This window comes from Schistocerca piceifrons, chromosome 1 (assembly GCF_021461385.2).
Source record: "Schistocerca piceifrons isolate TAMUIC-IGC-003096 chromosome 1, iqSchPice1.1, whole genome shotgun sequence".
NCBI classification, from domain to species: Eukaryota; Metazoa; Arthropoda; class Insecta; order Orthoptera; family Acrididae; genus Schistocerca; species Schistocerca piceifrons.
The window spans coordinates 604417311-604442415 of NC_060138.1; the positions used below are offsets into that span (position 1 = coordinate 604417311).

The following is a 25105-nucleotide window of genomic DNA, read 5'->3' on the forward strand; positions in this document are numbered from 1 at the left end:
AATGATACTAATCTGTTTGTGTACAAGAGCCATCTGCAAAGTTACGACAGTTTAAAACCAAGCAGCATATCAGAACACACCTGTCATCTTAGAAACTTTTCTTTAATAATACTTGGGAAGAAATTTTGGAGTGTGTGTGTGTGTGTGAATCTCTTTATTTTGCCTATCGCGACTCAGCATCTCCGCTATATGGTGAGTAGCAACTTTCCTTCTCTGGTATTGTCACATTCCATCCTGGATTTTCCATTGTTTGAAAGGAAAAGTGAGTGAGATAGCTAAGCAGTGAAACACCAAACTCATATTTCGAAGAACAGTGGTTAAAATCACTGTCTTGCTATGTAGATTTAGATATTCCATGATTTCTTGGAAAAGGATATGGCCAACTTCCTTCTTCGTCCTTCTTTAATCTGAGATTGTGCTGTTTCTAATGGCTTCCTTTGATTCTGAAACAAATGAGTATTAGAGTACTAGAACATCCTGATTGTCCAGCATCTGTACTTCAAATAACAAATCTTTGGGAGAAAGGAATTGTTATGGAACTTTCTCACAGACACTGGAAATCGTCTTCAGTAATTATCTTTCAGTTGATATCTTTCTTATAGGAAGGTTGTAAACATGTCATTTAGCTTTTTTAAAAAAATGATGGGAAAAGGATACATCAAAAGAGATAATCATCATATGCTAACTGCCTGCTTCTTATCTTATGAAATATATTATAGCTAAATATCGATCTGCTCACGAGAAAATGTTATGTATTTTTGTTGTTCACCTGACCTATATATGTCACACTTCCAGATATAATTATTATCTTTTTTTAAAGTAGGCTGGTTCCAATCTAAAATTTGTATCAGTTTGATTCTGCTATTTGATAACTCAAGTTTTGTTATTTTCTTGTCTATCTTTTTTATTTCATATATCTAAAAACAAAGGTGATGTGCCTTACCAAACGAAAGCACTGGCACATCGATAGACACACAAACAAACACAAATATACACACAAAATTCTAGCTTTCGCAACCAACGGTTGCTTCATCAGGAAAGAAGGAAGGAGAGGGAAAGACGAAAGGATGTGGGTTTTAAAGGAGAGGGTATGGAGTCATTCCAATCCTGGGAGCGGAAAGACTTATCTTAGGGGGAAAAAAGGACGGGTATACACTCGCACACACACACATATATCCATCCACACATATACAGACACAAGCAGACATATTAAAAGGCAAAGAGTTTGGGCAGAGATGTCAGTCGAGGCGGAAGTGCAGAGGCAAAGATGTTGTTGAATGACAGGTGAGGTATGAGTGGCGGCAACTTGAAATTAGTGGAGATTGAGGCCCGGTGGATAACGGGAAGAGAGGATATATTGAAGAGCAAGTTCCCATCTCCGGAGTTCAGAAGGGTTGGTGTTAGTGGGAAGTATCCAGATAACCCAGATGGTGTAACACTGTGCCAAGATGTGCTGGCCGTGCACCAAGGCATGTTTAGCCACAGGGTGATCCTCATTACCAACAAACACTGTCTGCCTGTTTCCATTCATGTGAATGGACAGTTTGTTGCTGGTCATTCCCACATAGAATGCGTCACGTTGTACGCAGGTCAGTTGGTAAATCATGTGGGTGCTTTCACGCATGGTTCTGCCTTTGATCGTGTACACCTTCCGGGTTACAGGATTGGAGTAGGTGGTGGTGGGAAGGTGCATGGGACAGGTTTTACACCGGGGGCGGTTACGAGGGTAGGAGCCAGAGGGTTGGGAAGAAGGTTTGGGGATTTCATAGGGATGAACTAAGAGGTTATGAAGGTTAGTAGGACGGCAGAAAGACACTCTTGGTGGAGTGGGGAGGATTTCATGAAGGATGGATCTCATTTCAGGGCAGGATTTGAGGAAGTCGTATCCCTGCTGGAGAGCCACATTCAGAGTCTGATCCAGTCCCGGAAAGTATGCTGTCACAAGTGGGGCACTTTTGTGGTTCTTCTGTGGGAGTTTCTGGGTTTGAGAGAATGAGGAAGTGGCTCTGGTTATTTGCTTCTGTACCAGGTCGGGAGGGTAGTTGCGGGATGCAAAAGCTGTTGTCAGGTTGTTGGTGTAATGGTTCAGGGATTCCGGACTGGAGCAGATTCGTTTGCCATGAAGACCTAGGCTGTAGGGAAGGGACCGTTTGATGTGGAATGGGTGGCAGCTGTCATAATGGAGGTACTGTTGCTTGTTGGTGGGTTTGATGTGGACAGACGTGTGAAGCTGGCCATTGGACAGGTGGAGGTCAACGTCGAGGAAAGTGGCATGGGATTTGGAGTAGGAACAGGTGAATCTGATGGAACCAAAGGAGTTGAGGTTGGAGAGGAAATTCTGGATTTCTTCTTCACTGTGAGTCCAGATCATGAAGATGTCATCACTAAATCTGTACCAAACTTTGGGTTGGCAGGCCTGGGTAACCAAGAAGGCTTCCTCTAAGCGACCCATGAATAAGTTGGCGTACGAGGGGGCCATCCTGGCACCCATGGTTGTTCCCTTTAATTGTTGGTATGTCTGGCCTTCAAAAGTGAAGAAGTTGTGGGTCAGGATGAAGCTGGCTAAGGTAATGAGGAAAGAGGTTTTAGGTAGGGTGGCAGGTGATCGGCGTGAAAGGAAGTGCTCCATCGCAGCGAGGCCCTGGACGTGGGGGGTTATTTGTGTATAAGGAAGTGGCATCAATGGTTACAAGGATGGTTTCCGGGGGTAAAAGATTGGGTAAGGATTCCAGGTGTTCGAGAAAGTGGTTGGTGTCTTTGATGATGGATGGGAGACTGCATGTAATGGGTTGAAGGTGTTGATCTACGTAGGCAGAGATACGTTCTGTGGGGGCTTGGTAACCAGCTACAATGGGGCGGCCGGGATGATTGGGTTTGTGAATTTTAGGAAGAAGGTAGAAGGTAGGGGTGCAGGGTGTCGGTGGGGTCAGGAGGTTGATGGAATCAGGTGAAAGGTTTTGTAGGGGGACTAAGGTTCTGAGGATTCCTTGAAGCTCCGCCTGGACATCAGGAATGGGATTACCTTGGCAAACTTTGTATGTGGTGTTGCAGTCTCCCATCCTTCATCAAAGACACCAACCACTTTCTCGAACACCTGGAATCCTTACCCAATCTTTTACCCCCGGAAACCATCCTTGTAACCATTGATGCCACTTCCTTATACACAAATATCCCGCACGTCCAGGGCCTCACTGCGATGGAGCATTTCCTTTCATGACGATCACCTGCCACCCTACCTAAAACCTCTTTCCTCATTACCTTAGCCAGCTTCATCCTGACCCACAACTTCTTCACGTTTGAAGGCCAGACATACCAACAATTAAAGAGAACAGCCATGGGTGCCAGGAAGGCCCCCTCGTATGCCAACCTATTCATGGGTCGCTTAAAGGAAGCCTTCTTCGTTACCCAGGCCTGCCAACCCAAAGTTTGGTACAGATTTATTGATGACATCTTCATGATCTGGACTCACAGTGAAGAAGAACTCCAGAATTTCCTCTCCAACCTCAACTCCTTTGGTTCCATCAGATTCACCTGGTCCTACTCCAAATCCCATGCCACTTTCCTCGACGTTGACCTCCACCTGTCCAATGGCCAGCTTCACACATCTGTCCACATCAAACCCACCAAAAACAACAGTACCTCCATTATGACAGCTGCCACCCATTCCACATCAAACGGTCCCTTCCCTACAGCCTAGGTCTTCATGGCAAATGAATCTGCTCCAGTCCGGAATCCCTGAACCATTACACCAACAACCTGACAACAGCTTTCGCATCCCGCAACTACCCTCCCGACCTGGTACAGAAGCAAATAACCGGAGCCACTTCCTCATCCTCTCAAACCCAGAAACTCCCACAGAAGAACCACAAAAGTGCCCCACTTGTGACAGGATACTTTCCGGGACTGGATCAGACTCTGAATGTGGCTCTCCAGCAGGGATACGACTTCCTCAAATCCTGCCCTGAAATGAGATCCATCCTTCATGAAATCCTCCCCACTCCACCAAGAGTGTCTTTCTGCCGTCCTACTAACCTTCATAACCTCTTAGTTCATCCCTATGAAATCCCCAAACCTTCTTCCCAACCCTCTGGCTCCTACCCTCGTAACCGCCCCCGGTGTAAAACCTGTCCCATGCACCTTCCCACCACCACCTACTCCAATCCTGTAACCCGGAAGGTGTACACGATCAAAGGCAGAACCATGCGTGAAAGCACCCACGTGATTTACCAACTGACCTGCCTACAACGTGACGCATTCTATGTGGGAATGACCAGCAACAAACTGTCCATTCACATGAATGGACACAGGCAGACAGTGTTTGTTGGTAATGAGGATCACCCTGTGGCTAAACATGCCTTGGTGCACGGCCAGCACATCTTGGCACATTGTTACACCATCTGGGTTATCTGGATACTTCCCACTAACACCAACCCTTCTGAACTCCGGAGATGGGAACTTGCTCTTCAATATATCCTCTCTTCCCGTTATCCACCAGGCCTCAATCTCCGCTAATTTCAAGTTGCCGCCACCCATACCTCACCTGTCATTCAACAACATCTTTGCCTCTGCACTTCCGCCTCGACTGACATCTCTGCCCAAACTCTTTGCCTTTTAATATGTCTGCTTGTGTCTGTATATGTGTGGATGGATATATGTGTGTGTGTGCGAGTGTATACCCGTCCTTTTTTCCCCCTAAGATAAGTCTTTCCGCTCCCAGGATTGGAATGACTCCTTACCCTCTCCTTTAAAACCCACATCCTTTCGTCTTTCCCTCTCCTTCCTTCTTTCCTGATGAAGCAACCGTTGGTTGCGAAAGCTAGAATTTTGTGTGTATATTTGTGTTTGTTTGTGTGTCTATCGACGTGCCAGCGCTTTCGTTTGGTAAGTCACATCATCTTTGTTTTTAGATATATTTTTTATTTCATAATTATTTTTTGTATTGTGCATTACATTTATCCTGGCCCAAAATTTGGAGTTACTTTTCTCTCCCTCCAATATGTGTGTATACATCCCTTCCTTTTCCTATTGTCCTTCTTTATCCAGCTGAATACAGTTTTAGATAGTTTTAAATCTCATATTTTTAACTTCAGCTATATTCTTAACTTTTTAACTGCTCTGGTTTAGTTGTCCATGAGTGATGAGTAAATGGATTGGACTCTGCTGTTGGAAATATCACTAACATTCTTTCTTTCTATATCTATTTCAGTTGGTAGTAATGTCTTGACATAAATCTCGAGGAGACTTGTGCTGAAGAAATAAGAAAGATTTCTGTGGATAAACTGAAATATGATATTAATTGATGTGTCTCCTGCATGCTTGCCAAAAAATTGTGTTTTGGGATAAGGTTACACGACAAATTTTGGTATAAGTCTGTATGATATGAAGCTGTTATACATATGTCAGCAGCCATGACACTGTTTCAAACTGTTTTGTATTAACATAAGTTTTAAAGCAACGTTTGTTCATAGAAAGACAATGAAAGTAGGTGACTGAGGTTTCAAAAGGGTGGGGTGAATCTAGTTTGTGAATAGGATTCCAAAAGAATTTGGGTGGGCCTTAGAAGTATCATAGTTTGCACTTTCCTGAGCTGCAAACAAAAAGAGTTCAGTATTCTTAGTTGTCAACAACTTTCAGTATAGTATTTGTATGGTTTCTCTCCATTGTCACTGCTCACTGCTCTTCTTATTATGCAGGTACACATTGTGAACTTAGCTTTCCTTGTTTCTGCTTTTTTTTTTTTTTTTTTTTTTTTGCGTGGATTACATGCAGAGTGGGATTACTGGTATTATACAACTAAACATGACCCATTTCTTTCCTCAGAATCTTAACAATCATAAATCATCTATAACTGTATTTCTAGACCAAGACAAACATTCAATATCATATGGCATTCTGGATTCATCTTTAAGCCGAAGAGTCCTGACATATATATTTTCAATTAACTGTGATCGTATTTCTATCCAGCCTGTTGTTAAGTATTGTGCTGGTTAAGGTGCAATGTGAACACAGCCCAGGCAAACAATGTAGAACAATTTTATTGAAAAGTACATAAACCAAAATACTCCTATTTTGGAGAAAAGGTAGTCAGTACAATAGTTTGTGAAAGTTTGTGATTGTCTCTGAATTTACACAAGTCTGAACTTAGGCTGAAGGCCATTCTGATGAAACAGTCAAAGTTTGATATTTACTCAGAAGTTGAACAAAACAATGCAGTGTATGTTGATAGCTGATAACGAACTCGTGATTGTCTCCAATGCAGCACCTAAGACCTGTTGATGATGAAGGCAGACACTGGCAGCTCTCTCGGATGGTGGTGGCTGGTGCTGCTTGGCATTATGTACAGGAAATGTTCCAATTGAGACTCTGGCTGAAGAACTCTGGGTGGAAATGTCAGATGTCCCAGAGCTCAATGGACAATCCCTCAGAGCAGCTTTATGCTGCCACAGATATCCAGGTCATGTAGAGATACTAGAGGAATTATTTATGGTTGTGTGGCATTGGACTTGATTGAAGCTCTGTTGTCTCTGATGTAAAGCCTTAAAGGCTAGGCCATTGGTACATGACTGCTTTGAGAAGGGTTGCCAGTCTGTAGGGTGTATAGCCTATACACAGCACCTGTCATTATTAACAACACCGTTATTGTAATATCCACCACCTCAGTCCTCCATTAGTTCCAGAAATAGCACAAGCTCAATATCAGTCTTTTTGGCTCTTCATCATCATCATCATCATCATCATCATCATCATCTAGTGATAATACAATGCAATAGAAACTTTATAGGTTCTGAAAACACAAGAACTAATCTACAAGAGCCCTATGAAGTAAATAATTTTCAACTAATTATACAGTTTGGAAGTTTTTTCAAGAATTTTTCATTCGATCGTGCATATGTAATGCCCATACAGCTTATCATGAAGAAGTTCCAACAATATTGAATAATGCACAATATACATTATGTTGTTATTGTGTCAGGTGGAATGGGTGAAAGTAATAAGAGGGGAGGAAGAGAGTGTGGAGGGAAGGGGTGTGTAATTCCTTCAAAGATATCTGTACCTGGAGCAAAGAGGCCCCCCCCCCCCCCCCCCGCCCCCAATCCTGACTCTCAGAAAGGAAAAATATATAGTGTACTCAGAGGTTTTTCTTTCAGCAAAGTGATTTAAAAGTCAGTATTACACAGGTTTTTTAACAGAGTAGGAACTGGAACTTTTTCACGGCTACTTACAAGTTGTCATTTGTCTTCCAAAATATTAAAAATATTCTATATCCACAGGTTTGCCCATCCTTTTGCCTAGTAGTGTGAATGTCTTGCTGAGGCCTTCACAGGCAGATGTTATCCTCCAAAACTTCTTCACGAACAGATCTGTAATTCTACAATCACTCCCATAGATCACGCACTCCCCTCCTCCTCATTTCCCAAAATCATCCTGGATTGAAACAAATTAACTGCATTGTTTACCAGGACTTTGACTACCTTTCATCATATTGTGGACTGAGGAATGTCATTTCAACCACTGCTAAAATGATATTCTACCATTCACTCAGTATACTATATCTTCTGGTCCATTCTTATACTGTACCTATTCCCAACCCTTTGTTACATAACTCATATTCCTGTAGAAAATAAAGATGCAGGATATGACCAGTTCAGCCCCCAAGCACATCCTATGCCAGTCTCATCACAAGCATATCCTACTCTTTGGAAGAAATGAAGTGGTGCCTTGGAGGTTAAATTATGGACTTGCGTTGTTTATTGTTTATATTTTTATGACATGATCACATGAGTGTTTCACATAGTTAACAATAAAATGGAAACCATGTGCAGCATGTTCCGTTAGTCTGAAAGTGACCACTGGCTGGTCAAAACTGGTCATGCCATTGTGAAATGTTCATATGATTGTGCAGTGAAAAATAAAAGATTTTTCTGCTCTGTCAGAGGCAAGGATACTTACGAAAGCAGTATGTCATACACCAACTCTAATGTAACTTCTGGTATTTTAATTTTGTTTACAATGGTTCTGTAATCAACAGGTATATTTTCTCCTATGACTTTCCTTCCTGGGAAAGTCACTGATTTATAACAATGATAGTAATAGTCCTAATATGCTGATCTGAAGAACCCCTGCATTTTGGATCATAAAGTTTGGGACCTATGCAGTCTCAACTTTCTGGCCCCATTTGTCAAGCTATGATTGTGTGACAAAGCAAGCTGGGATATTTTTACTTCCCCCTCTTGTTTTGCCATCTGCCTCCTTAAAATTCATTTTTTCACTTTTAACTAATTACCATTAACATATGTGAGTATAATTTGCATTTTCATAAAAGAGAAAGGTTGGCCAACTGTTTTAAAGAACATAATACCAGATCTTATTTTGTGCTTAGTTTTATGTATGTAGTTGATTTTCTAATTTATTTTGACTGTTCGTAGCTAATATCTTTCTTTATAGGGTGAAATCAGTAATTGTTTCATAACTTAAATTCTGTTGTTGACTTATAAACAAATATAAATTCTATAACAATTATAAACATTTGGAAGATGAAACACTAGCGTTCTTTAAGTATTTATTTGGCTCTATTCAAAAACCTGTTAGCAAACCCAGCCCTTAATTAATTCTAAAGTAAAGTAATTAACAGTTTTGTAAAAAGTATTGTTTGTGTAATGATATTTGTTAATTTCATGATTTAAACAAATAATTTGGCCTAACTCTTGTAGTAAACAAAACTGTTAAAAAGAACAAATTTTTCGTTGTATTCAGTTAATTTAATGAGCTAAGTTTTAATTTGTAATTTCTGTAAATTTAACTTCGAACAATGTGTAGTTTCAGTACCTATTATTGTGAGGATATATGAGGCCCCAATTTTTGGACCCAAGACAGTCAGTCCACGGCCGAGTTTCAGATGAGGAACCTGTATTGGTTAGATCAACAATAATGCGTATGTGAAATAAGTGTAAGACAAGTAGGCTGTGTGTTAAAACAATGACAGTGTCTGTTTCATATGTACCTTTTTATTCTTGAAGAAATGTGTACTATGTGGTTAGGCTTTTACTGCTTGTAGATGTTCAACAGTAAACTATTGTAGCAGTATGCGGCTGTTTGCCTGCAACCTATTAATAAGGCTTATCAAAAGTTAAACAATAGTGCACTGGCCATATAACTGTGTATTATTGGGGAGGGCGGGTTGTGAACTGTGGAAGTAAACTACTGTGAAGTACAAGTGTGCACCTGTCGGCCACATTATTTAAGTACCCAGTGTTGCACTTCCACACCCCATTTTTCAGCCAGTATCACAACACAGTCGAGGGCAACAAAAGTGGATGAACTGTCACAATTGGTACCATTCATTTGCTACTTCTTTATTCCTTATGAGCCTAGCTTCTTTTGTAGAATTTCTCTTCACCTGTGTCAGAGGTCTTGGGTAAATCTAAAAACACGAGTGCTGCAGTCACAGTTGTGTGGTGTATCAAATACCCATTCTGTAAACTCTGTGATGACTCACTACCAAATGCATTTCACTGAGGATGTTACAGTTATTCAAATAATTCATTAACAGAGGAATCATAATTGATTTGATTGTTTTTGATCATGGTGATAGCAGAAAGACAGGCATGTGGGTTTCTGCATCCTCTGTTTCACCTTTCTTTAGTAGAGAAAAGACTCTTGGCATTTCATCTTTGTTTCTGGCTTTATAGTTTCTAGTAATTGTACTGTTTTCCTGGCTTTATGTTTTGTGGTGGGTAACAACAACGTTATGTTTATTGCATTTATTTATTTTTTTGTATAGAAGATACATTTGGTTTGAGAATTTTTATTGTACTTCTAAGCTACACAGAGAAGAGACTCACTCAAAAAATTTGCTTGTTCTTGTGGATCCACAACAATATAAATATTTGCTGTGATCAGCAAGTGATGAAATGTAATCATGCATGACAGTTATATGATTACAGAACACTTTTTACTGTGCTGACTGAAGAAAATGGCAGGAAAAGAGGAGAAGGTAATGTGGCATTGCTTGTAGTTCCCTGTAGGCAGTTCTCTGCCTGGATGCACTTATAGTTAACAGAGTTGTTGCATATGATCCATTACCTACTGGAGCTGCAGTTGTTACTGCAGTACCATGTGTTTTTATTGGTATTTTTCCTATTTCTTTATGAATTTGAGGGCATATTGAATGTTCTGTTAATTACAGATGGGAAATGTTTCTTAATCCCTGTTAACACTACTACATCATGTAAACAGTTTTTATTAAAACTCTTTATTTGAAATCACATTGGTGGAGACACTGCTTAAACATGAGCAGTAACTGCCTTAGTCCAATTGAATCTTATTCTCTGTTGTAATCAGTCAAGGCAACAAAATTCAGAGTCCAGTTCATATTCATTCTTATACATTTTACTTTAAAGTGTTTGTAACTGTGACACAGAGTGGAGAACAACTGCTTTGTCAGAACCAGGTTTCTTTTTCATCTCACTTTTGAGCCACAGGGACAACTCACTGAATGTGTCATCAGTGGCAATTACTGTGGGCACACTTTCCAAATAACACAGATGTTCTAAGATTTCTAGCAGGCCACCTGAATGATCTGTATCTGCCTGTGACAACAACATTGTTAATAATGATATAGTCCTTTTTATGATTGTATTTGAAATATCATTGCTTCTTTAATGATAAATCAGTCCTCTCCTGCAATTTTTGTTCATTCATTAAAAACAGGTACAAATGGCAGTTAACGTTTGAAAACATTTGTGTTCTTGAATGTAGATTTAAGAAAAATTAATGCTGGTCATTTGTGTGTCCTGGTTGTCAGTTGAAAATACAGTGAGAGAAATTAGCTAGCAGTATGGTGCAATCCATTTTATGTATTTACCTAGGCAATTTTACACAAGCTGAAAAACAAAAATTAGACTTTCATCTTTAATTGATTCTATCCTGAATATTAGAACAAAATTAGTTGAAGAAAACAAGTATTTGATCAATGAAGAGCAAGCTGTGACACCATATGTTCATTGTATTGGGATGTTGTTAACAAAGAGTGTTAGTGGATGCAAAACAATACTCTCTCATTATGCTCAACAAACACTGAAGATACAATGGAAAACTGTAGAGTTAATGTGATACAAGTGACAAAAACTGAAATAGGTTAGGAGTAGCTGGTTTCTACAATGACAGTCTGATTCATGCTGCACAAACTGAAAATCTTCAGGCACATGAGAAATACTATGAAGGTGTGAACATGTTGCATGAAATTATTTGGTTATGTGTCATGGAATAACAATATTGGGTAAGAATTGTGTGGTTGAATAGATTGTTCTTTGCCTTGAGTTGAACAATGTGTCTTGTTTATAGGTGAAGTTTCTTTGATTGCCTAATTTTGGTCATTAAATGTGAATATGAGTCTGGGACAATGTGCCTCAAGCAGCTGATATACAATGATTCTCTCTAATAATAATGTCGTCTTCAAGGTGACACAACATTACTGCCTCTCTTCAGCTATGCTTAGATGAGCATGTGGACAGTCACATACCCTGACCTGACCTGCCAAGTCATCTGACACAAATGTTATCAAACATGTGTGGTCAGTTTTACCACAGTTTACACCAGGTTACCTCTCCATCAGTGGTACCCTAATAGGACCGAATACATCTGTCTTACTATAAGGGTCATCCAGAAAATAAAGACTGTTTAGTTATATAAAATGCAAAACACATTATTTATTGGAAATGACACTTCTCCTACGCACATGAAGTTTCTTTCACTTCTCTACATAATCACTTCCTAAATTAAAACATTCATTGAATCTAATCATGAGCTTCAAAATCCCTATGTTATACTCTTCTGCTGCCAGTTCATTAAGCCAGGTTGTCAATGCAATCTCCAACTCTTCATCACTCACAAAATATTCACCAACCAAAAACTCTTTCAGCTTTGGGAGAAGGTGCAAAGTCTGGACTATGTGGCAGATGATAAAAATTTGCCTTTCTGCTTGATCCAGCAGTTCTTGAGTTGGATCAGTAGTGTGAGGATGGATGTTGACATGAAGAAGTGTAGTGCTTCCAGAAAGCATTCCTCACCTGCTGTTTTCGATGCCTTATTGTAGTTTTCTTAGAGTCTCACAATAATGATCTGAATTGATTGTAGTGCCTTTTGGCACAAAATCCACCAAAAGAACACCTGTAGATCCCTAAAGATGTTTGCCACAACCTTTACTGGTGGCAGTGTGTGTGTGTGAAATTTACCAGTTACTTTAATGATGAGGGATGATGCCACTCAACTGATAGGTGCTTGCTCTCTGAGGCCTCATCACCAGTCACAGTTTCACCAAGCTTAGAATAATCAGTGTCTGAAAACACAAAATGCATAATTTCATTGAGAGCCACATGACTGTCTAGCAGGATTCTGTTGTTCACTGCAGTGTTCAGGTTTTATGTGATGATCAATAGGCATCCAGGGCTAGTTTCATTGTGCACGTTTGTTCATCCATTATTGAACATTTCACATCATTTTCTCAAGTTTCTTTTTTTTTTTTTTTTTGTGTTATCATCATATGGTGCTTTCAGTTGCCATTAAATATCTCCCAATTTTGCCCTTTGAGCATTCAGAAATTGAATAACCCTCCTTACCTCTGTTGGTGGGATTTTCAGTCATGCAGCTGATTTTGACCACACACAAACTGCACAAGGGCCACTTCTTACAGCCTCCACAGCATTATGAGTGCAGTTGTTATGGAAGCCAGTTCAGTCTGAAAAGAGAAAAAGGAGTGAGTTTTGTGGTAAAAATGTGTGAGTGGTGTTTTGTTTAATGCAGAGAACACCTGGCTGAATGAACTGGTGGCAGAAGAGCATAACATGGGAGTTCTGAAGCTCATGACCAGATACAATGAATGTTTCAGTGTAGGAAGTGACTTGCTTCATATATGTAGAAGAATTGTTTTTTTTCCCCTATAAAGATTGTTTCTTTTTTCATTTCATATAACTAAAGGGTTTTTATTTTCTGGAATACCTCAAAAATAATAATATTTTCTCAATGTTATTGTCAGTTTGCACAGTACACCATGTTAGGGTTTCTTCCTGTTCCAGTCATATATTAAGCTCATGAAGAATCTCTATAGATTTTTCTCTTAATACTGGTTCTTGAATTTTGGTAAGCAGACCTTCATGGGATAATTTGTGTCTTTCTTACAGAGTGTGTCAGTTAAGGTTTCTCAACATTTCTCTGAAGCTCTCACGAGAGTCAAACACACTTGAGTTCATTCATGCCACCCCATTTTTTTTATATTTCAGCATTCCCTGTTAGTCATATTTCATATGCACATGAACAACAAGTGATTTGTAAGCAGTCTCATTTGTAGAAGGACTGCATTTTCCTAGTATCATTCTAATGAATCAAAGTCAGCCACACACTTTACCTGTGATTGAGACTATTTGATCATTCCATTTCATGTCACTACAAATTGTTGACCTGACTGATTCTAAGTTCTGAATCATTGATATTGTAGTTGTTTGATAGTGTGTATTTTTTTTCATTTAGTGAAGTGTAATTTTTACATTTGTGAACATTAAGGTGAATTGCAATTCTATGCCCTCTTTGAAACCATATCAAGATCCAACTGAATAATTATGAAACATTTTTCAGACAGTACTTCATTAAAGATAACTGCATCAGCTGCAAAAAGTCTGAGGTTGCTATTTATAATGTGTGCAAGGTTGTCAACATACAACATGAACTGTAACAGTTCCAACACACATCTCTGGGGCACGCCTGGAGTTACTTCTACATCAGTCAACAACTATCCTTCTGAGATAGCATACTAAGTCCTCACTGCCAGGAAAACCTCAGTCTAGTCACAAATCACAAATTTTGCTTGATACCACTGGAATAATATTTTCGATAAAAAGCATAGGTGTGCTGCTGAGTCAAGTGCTTTTCATAAGTAAACAAATACTTCACTAAACAAATACTTCATCTATATGACAGCCTTTATCCATGGCTTTCATGATGTCATGTTTGAAAGGTACAAGTTGGGATTTACATAATCAATGTTTTCAAAATACATGCTGGCTGAAATGGAAGAGGTCATTCTATTTGAGATTATGGTAAATAGCTCTCTAGTTTCCAGTCAAGTGGCAATGTTAAGATATTGTGATGTTTCAATCAGTGTCATATCATCTTCTTTGCCAGAAGATGATGTGTATGATACTCATTGAAGTGTTACAGTTTCTTAACACTGTCACCCAGCTGAGAGCTATTCAGCAGTTGTATGTACCATGAACATCTACATTCACACATACTGCATTATGTTTGAGCTCAGGATTCTACAACAAATGGATATCAGTGAGGTTGAACACTAACTGTGTTGGCCACTTTTTCTTGCCTTTCTTGCATGCACTTGTGAACTGTGAATTTTTCCAATGACCGGGCTCATATTTTTTGTTCAAGGTAGTTACAGTATGTTTTGGTTAAAATGACAGCTAAGTTGGCTGCAAATTCTGTGTTTAGTCTGACAGGAATCCCATCAACCATGGATAATTTTAGTGACTTTAGCTGTTTCACAGTGCCACTGACACAAATATTTGTATCACTCATCTTTGCAGTGCTGTGAGAAGTAAATGAAGGAGTACATCTGTGTTTTCCTTAGTAAAAGGACATTTGGAAACCAAGCTCAGAATTTCTGCTTTTGCTTTGCTATCCTCAGTTCCAGCTCCTGTGTCTTCCTTGCGTGTTTGGGCATTATCTTTTATACCACTGACAACCTCTACAATTGAACAAAATTTCTTTGGGTTTTGTGAGAACTTGTTCAGTAAGATTCTATTGCATTAGCCATTGAAGGTTCCATTCATTGCACTATGTCAAGGCATATAGCCTGCCAGCATGACGGAGCAGCACTGCAGATAGCTAAAATATGAGGTCATAGGGGCCATGACAACAAGAAACAAAGTAATGATACAATAGTTCCAGAGAACAGCAGCAACAATGGCATGTTGTCAGGAGTATCTGTGGACTCTTCTACTGCAACCAGACTTCACCAACAGGCAGCAGCCACATTGGCCTTAGGAGGTGAAGCCTGTGTGGATCTGTTTGCATCTGTCCTATCACATGTTCCAGTCAAAGCCAATGTACCAACCTTGAGGCTGTCACTTTATGGAGTTGTCGTTGAGCCGCTGGCTGTCCTCTTTAAAGAAATGCTGCAACTTTGATCTCACAGAGCACCAGGAGTTTGGTATTCACCAGCTTTTTATCATGTTCGTGCTACTAGTCGGCCATCAAAATCAATGGTCCTTTTCCAGACATAGATTTTTGTCCATGTGACATTCAGTGAACTTGTTTGGATATGGATAGCTAATATAAACTTTCACAGACCTACAAGTAGACAATAGACAGTTTTATTATGCCAACAAGAGTTGTGAGTTTTGCAGGTGACTGCATTATTTGCAACTCATTGAGCATTGTAAAGTGTCATTGTATGATGTTTGCGACAAATTTTTTCTTGCTACTTATGTACTTGGGAGTGAATTCTTCTTTATTGAGCTTTAGTCCAGAAACTTTGCATTGCCCTCTATATAGCAAAATGTTTTTCACTAACATTCTCTCTGTCTATAGCTCTGTGCTTTATTTTACACATATTATGGAGAAATCACTGTTTCTTTAGAATTTTTTTAAAAGAGAATGTGTATTATTTAGGGTCCCACTAATCATGATTACATACAGGGGATCCAGTGGAGAGGTCCCTGTTTTCGAAATTAAGTATCTTAAAGACTAAGATCGACAGATGATTGCAACAAAAAGTATGTTTATGGAGAAACATTGAAAAAAATTTATAGAGAAATTTTACAGAAATTTCAGAATAGTTCTAATAGCTGCTAACAGATGGCACTGTACATCGTGCATCTCTTACAGTATCAGTAGGCAAAATCAAAACCTGTCCCCTGCAAGCAGTCTTTGCAATCTTATCACAGTCTTTTTAAAAAGTTCACCACTTGCAGTATGGAGGTGGTGCAAATGAACAATGAAATTTTCCATCACATCTTGTCAAGTCTCAACTGAAATGCGTTCAAATGTCACAGAGATAATCAATTCAAGCTCCACCCAGCTTGGTGGCATGATTCTAGTGTGCTCCAGAAAAAGAAGTTACAAGGAGTTGGATTGGGTGAATATTTAGGCCAATCCATCCCTGTACCAGTAAATTTGCAAAAGTGCAGTGCAAGAACTCTATCCCCAAAGCATTCATCAATAAAGCAACACACCTGTCCAGTGCCATTTGGTCTGGTCCCATCTTGCCTGGTCGATCCTCCAATGATAGTTGTGTGGCTAGAGGTTGTTCAAACATTGCAATGTAACAACCACTAGTGATAATTTCTCACATGAAAAAATGCCAATAATGCCTCTGCTGCCCACTGCAGCCCAAACAGTAACTGGGAGAATACTGTGGATTTGCTTCACACAAAAGGGAATTTTCAGAATCCCAAAATCACCATTCTGTTTATTCTTGACTCCATTGAAGATGATGTGTGCTTCATTTGTGGAATGGATGCAGTGACCATCAAATCCTTCATTATCAATCATTGTGAGAATCCTGTTTGTATAGTTAGCCCTCTATCATACAGCTCATACAGGCTGGCGGCCTTGGATTTTGAATGGAAACATGTTTAGGTTCTTTCTAAGTATTTTCTGTGTACTGGAACACTTCAGACTGGTCTCTGCTGTAATTCTTTGGACAGATATCCTTAGATTCTGTTGAATAATTCCAGAAACCATGTTGACATTTTGAGGAGTAAATACAGTTAGCCTGGGGCCAACATTGCCCACTAGCCACACCGCCTGTCCATTGGAATTTGGTAAAGAGTATGCAAATAATTTTCATATCAGGTCCCTTTTTGAAAACTAAATTATTTTTTAAAACTGTCCCTTGTTGCTGTAGGACTGTGTTACACCTGTGGTATACCAATACAGAAAAACATGTTGTTCAATGGAATACTGATTTCAATCTCTTCCTTGAGTATGCTAACCTCCTTTCACCGTAAGTTGCATTGCATTATTTATAGGCACTATGAATTGTGAATATAGTGCTGTCTGTTAGCAGTTTTGTTAACTATCTGAAAACTTCTGCATAAAATTTGTGCAGCTTTCACAATAAACACATTGTTTGTTGCTCTTGTGAATTGATCTTAGTCTTAGAGATATTAAATTTTGAAATTTGGGACTCCTCACTGGGCACCCTGTAACTACCCAATGTATGGCATCTTGTTCTTTGAAAGTCGAGTCACAGTTTTTCCACGTGCTCCTGCCCAGACATAAAATGTTTTGAATTCCTCTATGAGATATGACATAACTACTTCTTTGTCTAACTTACTGAGTGTGCAAATTTTCTTTCTTGATTTGGCTACTCTTAGTAAGTGCCAGAGAGGTTGGTACTAGGCTTACTATTGTTTGTAACCAACATAAATGATCTTCCAATGACTTCAAAGAGCAGTTCAGAAACTGTAATATTTGCTGATTTCACAAGCATACTAATGCAGTCTTAGCAGAAGCAGCTCAGGTGATAGATGTACAGGCCTACAAGTGGTTCATAGCTAACAGTTAAGTCTTAATCCCACAAAAACTCATTTTACACAATTTCAAACAAGCAATAGTGACCTAGCACCAGATGTACACATTAATGAATGTGTATGAATGTGGATGAAGTGCATTGTGCAGAATTACTTAGGATCAAGCTAAATTACAGCTTAACATGGAGTTAACACAGGGATAAAATAATCTGAAGCTCATTTGAGTTTGTTATGGCCTTAGAAGCATCTCTCAGTGTGTTGACTTAAAGGAAAGAGTGTTGACTCATTTTTCATGTATTCATTCCCTGGCATCATACAGAAGCTTTGTAAGGAGCTTGGAATTCTTGCCTTCACTTCCAAATATATTTATCCTTTAAGGTTTTTGTTGCTAGTAATTAAAATCAGCCTCAACTGGATGGTGAAATATAGACATTCCATAATATAAGACACAAAAATAATTTCCATGTAGATTTTGCTTCCTTGTCCAGGGTTCAGACTGGAATTATGTACTCTGGTAGTAAGATAATCAAAAGGCTCCCATCTAACATAAAGCAAGAAACTGGAATCTCTGTCAGTCCAAAAGAAAAGTAAAAACTTATGTCAGTAGGAGCTCTTTCTACAAATTATCTGAATTTATGGATTCAGGTATTGAAAAGTTCTGTTAGTTACATGGCAAATAAGATTCAGTATTTATTGATGTAAAAACATTTTCTTTGAAAAATATCGCTGTAATCAGGTAAATAAAATTTATCACAAAAATCTGTCAATTTTGGTTTTGACAAGCTTTCAGTATCTATTCTCACATGAGCTCCACTATTTTTTAGAAAACTTTGTGACTTTACTGTGCTGAAGTCCATTTCTTTGAATACTAATACTTACCTACTGTTAGCATTACTTGGAACAGATTGAGAGTTAGAAAGAACCTTTTGTGCACACCACACAATCTCCATTATCAAGGATGGATATCTCATTCCTCTCTAGCACTTTCTGTAATGATGAAAGAATAAACTCAGACCTCAGAAGACAAGCATCATTCATTCCAATGTCCACCACAATTTGCAGTATGTTGCACCTTGTTCTCCCAGTGACTGCTAGAATAGCTTCTTCAGCACTCTGAATGTGGCCTTGAAGCATACACACAAGGTGCACAGTGTGATCATGCACATCCTTTGCTGCCATTTCCCTAAGGGGTAAGATTATTCATTGTATATTTGAATTTATGATGAGTAACAGCTCCCTACTCTGTATCAGAATGAATGTTTCACTCTGCAGCTGAGTTTGCTCTGACTCAGTTCAATCTGGTTCAATCTCTTTATTCATCTGTTAACAATACACATGGTATAGTGTAGTCCATTACAATATAGTTTCTTATACTTAATTTGTTTCAAAAACTTGGATAATAAATACAAATATTTTAAATCAGTATATATAAATAATATAACTATGAATATAATAGAGGGAAACATTCCACGTGGGAAAAATATATCTAAAAACAAAGATGATGTGACTTGCCAAATGAAAGCGCTGGCAGGTCGATAGACACACAAACAAACACAAACATACACACAAAATTCAAGCTTTTGCAACCAACGGTTCCTTCATCAGGAAAGGGGGAAGGAGAGGGAAAGACGAAAGGATGTGGGTTTTAAGGGAGAGGGTAAGGAGTCATTCCAATCCCGGGAGCGGAAAGACTTACATCAGGGGGAAAAAAGGACAGGTATACACTCGCGCACACACACATATCCACCCGCACATACACAGACACAAGCAGACATTTGAAAAATGTGTGTGTGTGCGAGTGTATACCTGTCCTTTTTCCCCCCTGATGTAAATCTTTCGGCTCCCGGGATTGGAATGACTCCTTACCCTCTCCCTTAAAACCCACATCCTTTCGTCTTTCCCTCTCCTTCCCTCTTTCCTGATGAAGCAACCGTTGGTTGCAAAAGCTTGAATTTTGTGTGTATGTTTGTGTGTCTATCACCCTGCCAGTGCTTTCGTTTGGTAAGTCACATCATCTTTGTTTTTAGATAAATAATATAACTTTTACATATTCAGATATTCTTCAATGTTATAAAAACTGTGTGTTAGTAAAAATTGTTTAAGATCTACCTTGAATTTATGAAATTCTTTAATTTTCTTTATTGTAGAAGGCAATGCACTAAAAGGTATTTTGGGCTGGTAGTTTACACTTTTTTGGTAAAACACTCCTTTGTGGGTGTCTCTGTGAAAATCATCTCTGTTCCTTGTTTCATGGTTATGAACCTGATTATTTAATGTTGAAAATTCCTGGTGAGTTTTCAGAAAACATACACATTCATAGATGAATAAGCTAGGAAGAGTCATTATTTTAAATTCTTTAAATATTTTCCTGCATGACACTCTGCTGGGAACCCCTTCCATTATTCTAATAGCCCTTTTCTGAACTTTGAAAGCTTCTTTTGCCATACCTGTATTTCCTCAGAAGATCACACCATATCTAAGCAAACTTCATATAAGCATAATAGGCACACAGCAATGATTCAGTGTTGCAACATTCCCGAAGCATTCTTAACACATAACAGCATTTACTTAGTTTTTTACTCAAAACTTCTAGACGCTTTTCCCATCTCAAGTGCTCATCCACCAATATAACTAGGAATTTTGTGTATGGTGCTTGTGCAATGAAGCTTCCTGGCAGATTAAACTGTGTGCCAGGCTGAGACTCAGTCTCTTTATATTTGACAGTTTTGGGCAAATGCTCTACTGACTGAGCTACCCCAGAATGGCTCATGATCTCTCACAGCACTACTACCACCAGTACTTCACCTACTGTCTTCCAAAGTTTCCATAAGCTCTCCTGTGAAACTTGCAGGAATAGCTCTGCTGGAAGAAAGGGAATTGCAGAGACATGGCTTAGCCACAGATCGGGGGAATGCTTGTCCTACAAGTTTTGCAGGAGAGCATCTGTGATATTTGGAAGGTAGGATTTGAGATACTGATAGAAGCAGAGCTGTGAGGACAGCTCATGAATTGTGCTTGGGTAGCTGGTAGAGCAGTTGCCTGCAAAAGGTGAAGGTCGTGAGTTTGAGTCTTAGTCTGGGGCACAGTTTTAATCTGCCAGGAAGTTTCATATCAGTGGACACTTCACTTCAGAATGAAAATTTCTTCAGTACGCTTGTTTGCCCGCTGCTTGAATACTGCTCAACAGTGTGGGATCTGTACCAGATAGGGTTGATAGAGGAGATAGAGAGGATCCAACAGAGAGCAGCACGCTTCATTACAGGATCATTTAGTAATCGTGAAAGTGTTACGGAGATGATAGATAAACTCCAGTGGAAGACTCTGCAGGAGAGACGCTCAGTAGCTTGGTACGGGATTTTGTTGAAGTTTCGAGAACATACCTTCACCGAAGAGTCAAGCTGTATATTGCTCCCTCCTACGTATATCTCACGAAGAGACCATGAGGATAAAATCAGAGAGATTAGAGCCCACACAGAGGCATACCGACAATCCTTCTTTCCACGAACAATACAAGACTGGAATAGAAGGGAGAACTGATAGAGGTACTCAAGGTACCCTCCGCCACACACCGTCAGGTGACTTGCGGAGTATGGATGTAGATGTAGATGTAGAAACACCCCCCAGGCTGTGGCAAGCCATATCTCTACAATATCCTTTCATCTAGGTGCGCTAATCCTGCTAGTTTCGCAGAAGAGCTTCTCTGAATTTGGGAAGCTAGGAGATGAGATCTTGGCAGAAGTAGAGCTGTGAGGATGGGTTGTAACTCCCTACATGTGATCCAGCAGGCTGATCAATAGATGAAGTGGTGTTACTGGCTTGGTTGAGTTGCAGTGGAAGGTTGTTGTTGTTGTTGTGGTCTTCAGTCCTGAGACTGGTTTGATGCAGCTCTCCATGCTACTCTATCCTGTGCAAGCTTTTTCATCTCCCAGTACCTACTGCAACCTACATCCTTCTGAATCTGCTTAGTGTATTCATCTCTTGGTCTCCCTCTACGATTTTTACCCTCCACGCTGCCCTCCAATACTAAATTGGTGATCCCTTGATGCCTCAGAACATGTCCTACCAACCGATCCCTTCTTCTGGTCAAGTTGTGCCACAAACTTTTCTTCTCCCCAATCCTATTCAATACTTCCTCATTAGTTATGTGATCTACCCATCTAATCTTCAGCATTCTTCTGTAGCACCACATTTCGAATGCTTCTATTCTCTTCTTGTCCAAACTATTTATCGTCCATGTTTCACTTCCATACATGGCTACACTCCATACGAATACTTTCAGAAATGACTTCCTGACACTTAAATCAATACTGGATGTTAACAAATTTCTCTTCTTCAGAAACGCTTTCCTTGCCATTGCCAGCCTACATTTTATATCCTCTCTACTTCGACCATCATCAGTTATTTTGCTCCCCAAATAGCAAAACTCCTTTACTACTTTAAGTGTCTCATTTCCTAATCTAATTCCCTCAGCATCACCCGACTTAATTAGACTACATTCCATTATCCTTGTTTTGCTTTTGTTGATGTTCATCTTATATCCTCCTTTCAAGACACTGTCCATTCCATTCAACTGCTCTTCCAAGTCCTTTGCTGTCTCTGACAGAATTACAATGTCATCGGCGAACCTCAAAGAACCTCAAACAAAGTGGAAGGTAGCACATTGAAATTGCTGGTTAGTGGATGAGTGTAATTGTCTTCTCCTGCACAGTGCCTTGTGATATACTGTGGACATTCCACTGACACTCAAGTGGACAAGTGTTGATGGATTAATTCCTGGAGAGGAAACAGTAACAACTGGAGAGGATAGTACTCTTAGGTACCTTTGCTAACTCTGGTACATGTCATCTAGCGCGGTGCCCAACACACGCATTGGATGCAACTTTCTGTTGCTTGACATCAGTCAGAGCACTTTTCTGATCAACTGTCTGTAATAAATGCTGCTGTTGACAAAGACAAAAAGCTCAGCATTTTACTCTAACTGGGTGTAGCAACATTAGGTATTTGTTTTTAAAAAATTATTAACTGTGAGACTACTGGTTGAAAATTCCTGTGGAAATAATGAATGAGTTGTAGGTATCCACTGTGAGGTTACTTACTGCTCTGGAACTGGCTAAATGTTGTCAAATAGAGCATTAATCAAGATTATTTTCCTGTTTCTAGTGTTGTGGTAAATATTCATGTGTGTGCTGTTAATAAATTGTTGAAAACTGTGCGATTATACTCACACATATGAGTGCCAAAGAGCAAATTGAAAGTTATTAGCCAAATTAGTATTTCATTTTCACCATAACATTTAATTTTTGTAAGATTTCAGAGACAAATTACACAACCAGGATTAATTTCTGCCGAAGATCTACCTCTTGCATATTCTGTCCTCGAGTGGTATTCAAAATTAGAAAAATCGATTGATGGTTCTGATAACTGGTTCCAAACATCTGGAAAGGGTCTCACAGAGTACTGGGAATGTGAAGGAAATCAGCTTTGGGCCTGGAAACATGGAGGCTACAGAAACATTTTGGATGTTTTGATGGTTAGTGTTTGCTGTTAAAACTGTTATTCCATTACAATACAACTTGAGTTAATGTTACGTGTATTTCTTATTATTTAGAGCACTTTCCTCTGAATATCATGGTTGGTTAGTTTATGTTCCATGTGTCATCTGCATGCTAAATTGTAAAAAAAAGGAGAGAGAGAGAGAGAGAGAGAGAGAGAGAGAGAGAGAGAGAGAGAGAGAGAGAGGAGAAAAGAAGACATTTACATGTGAGTCAGTAATTTCTATCATCACCTTTTACACATTATGATAATATAAATGCTTCTATGGAAAAAAGGGAGTTGTCAAGGAGAAACTTTTTCAATGTATTTTCAAATTTTACTTTTCTGTGCATCAGATGTTTTGTATCATTAGGTAAATGATCAAAACTTTTGGTTCCAGCATTGTGACTCCTTTTTGTGCTAAAGACGACCTCAATGTGGTGTAATTAAGACCATGTTTTTCTTCTCATTTTGTAATTATGTAGGAGGTGCATCCAGATAGTAAGTTTATGAATGTTGTTTCCTTTAAAGTAGACAATCTAGTGGGGAAAATTGTGCATGTGCAACAGATCTATGATGTGACAATCATATGCTGGCTGGATGGGTCCCACCTGCAGAACCAGAACAGGAGTGCCTGGAAATGGTGTCTCTTATTCCTTCTACTGCTACCTGCAAGGTTTGATCAGTGATAAGGTTCCTTAATGCACAAAACCTAATGCCATCGAAATTCAGTGTCAGCTCTGTCAGGTGCATGGGCAGAACACCATCAGCAAATGGACAGTGTGTCGCTGTTGTGCCGGTAGGCTTTTTCCAAAGGTTGTCAAAGTGTCCATGGTGAAGAGTGTGAGTGGGTGACCATCCCTCATCAATGATCACCTGGTTGAGCTGATATAGCAGCACATCCTGGAGAACTGTCACTTCACAATTACAGAGCTCAGCATCATTTTCTGCAGATATCATGATCCTTGTTGCATGAAATGGTCACTGAACACCTGCAGTTCAAGAAATTGTGTGCCAGGTGGGTGCCGAAAAACCAGACACACGAGCACAAAGCAAAACACTCTGGAACAGTAATGACATTTCTGTAGTAGTACCTGATCTGCTCCAAGTGATTTCCATCTTTTCTTGCAGATCAAGAAATTCTTGTCCTCTATCCAGTGTTGTGACCATGTTGAAGAGTGGAAGATGACTGTCACATCCTGGGTCAATTTACAGGAGCAGACTTCTATGACACAGGAATGTAAAAGTTGATCCCACAGTATGACAAGTGTCTCAGTTCTTTTGGTGACAAAAAATACCATAAACATTGCTGTACCTGTTGCCAATAAAGTTTTTAATGTAACTATGTTGTCTTTGTTTTAAAATGTAGGGAAACTTACTTTCTGGATGCACCTCATATGGCATTGTTCCTTTTGAACTACAGTGGATATTTTTGAAACAACTTCATGGGGGGTAAATATATTGTGGAACAGTAGTCGAAATGCCTGACACCATAAACAGATGTCTGCGAGATATTATAGCAGAGAGGTTCAAACTATTTGTACATACATAAATGTTGTTATAGTCATGTGCATAAAATGCTCATCCCTGTATCTGTTGCCTTGTGTTCTGCATTTGGAGGGTATCTTATTTGCTGTTTTTGTTTATTGAGTCTGTCTTATTTAGTGTATGACAAATAATCAGTCATCCATTGCAGCAAACAGATCCTGTAGGCACAGCTTAAGGCTTGTTTTCAGAATGAATCTTCTGCTCTGCAGCAGAAATTGCATTATTTAGAAATTTCTTCTCAGATTATAACTGTGTGCCAGCTTAGAACTCAAACTCATGCACTGCAAGCAAAGTGTTTCCTGTTTTGAAACTTTCTGGTAGGTTAAAGCTTTGTTGAACATATGCAGGAGGACGTAAGATAAGATTAAAGCGAATGAGAGAGACACTGGCAGAATTAAATTTTGAGGGTCATGCCTGGATAGGTCAGTTGGTAAGAGGACTGGTTTCACAATAGGGTCCCATTGCATCACACAGCTGTAATCTAT

At 39.3% G+C, this 25105-nt stretch overlaps 1 protein-coding gene across 6 annotated transcripts in view; it reads left to right on the top strand.

Annotated features, from left to right (window-relative positions):
• The window catches only part of LOC124803528 (spermine oxidase), a 174495-nt gene that overhangs the window by 68314 nt on the left and 81076 nt on the right, over positions 1–25105 (top strand). For all 6 annotated transcript variants that reach the window (XM_047264685.1, XM_047264680.1, XM_047264679.1 and 3 more), the window contains one exon: positions 22848–23070. In XM_047264685.1, coding sequence (XP_047120641.1) covers positions 22848–23070 — 223 coding nt within the window. The remainder of the gene's footprint in view (positions 1–22847; positions 23071–25105) is intronic.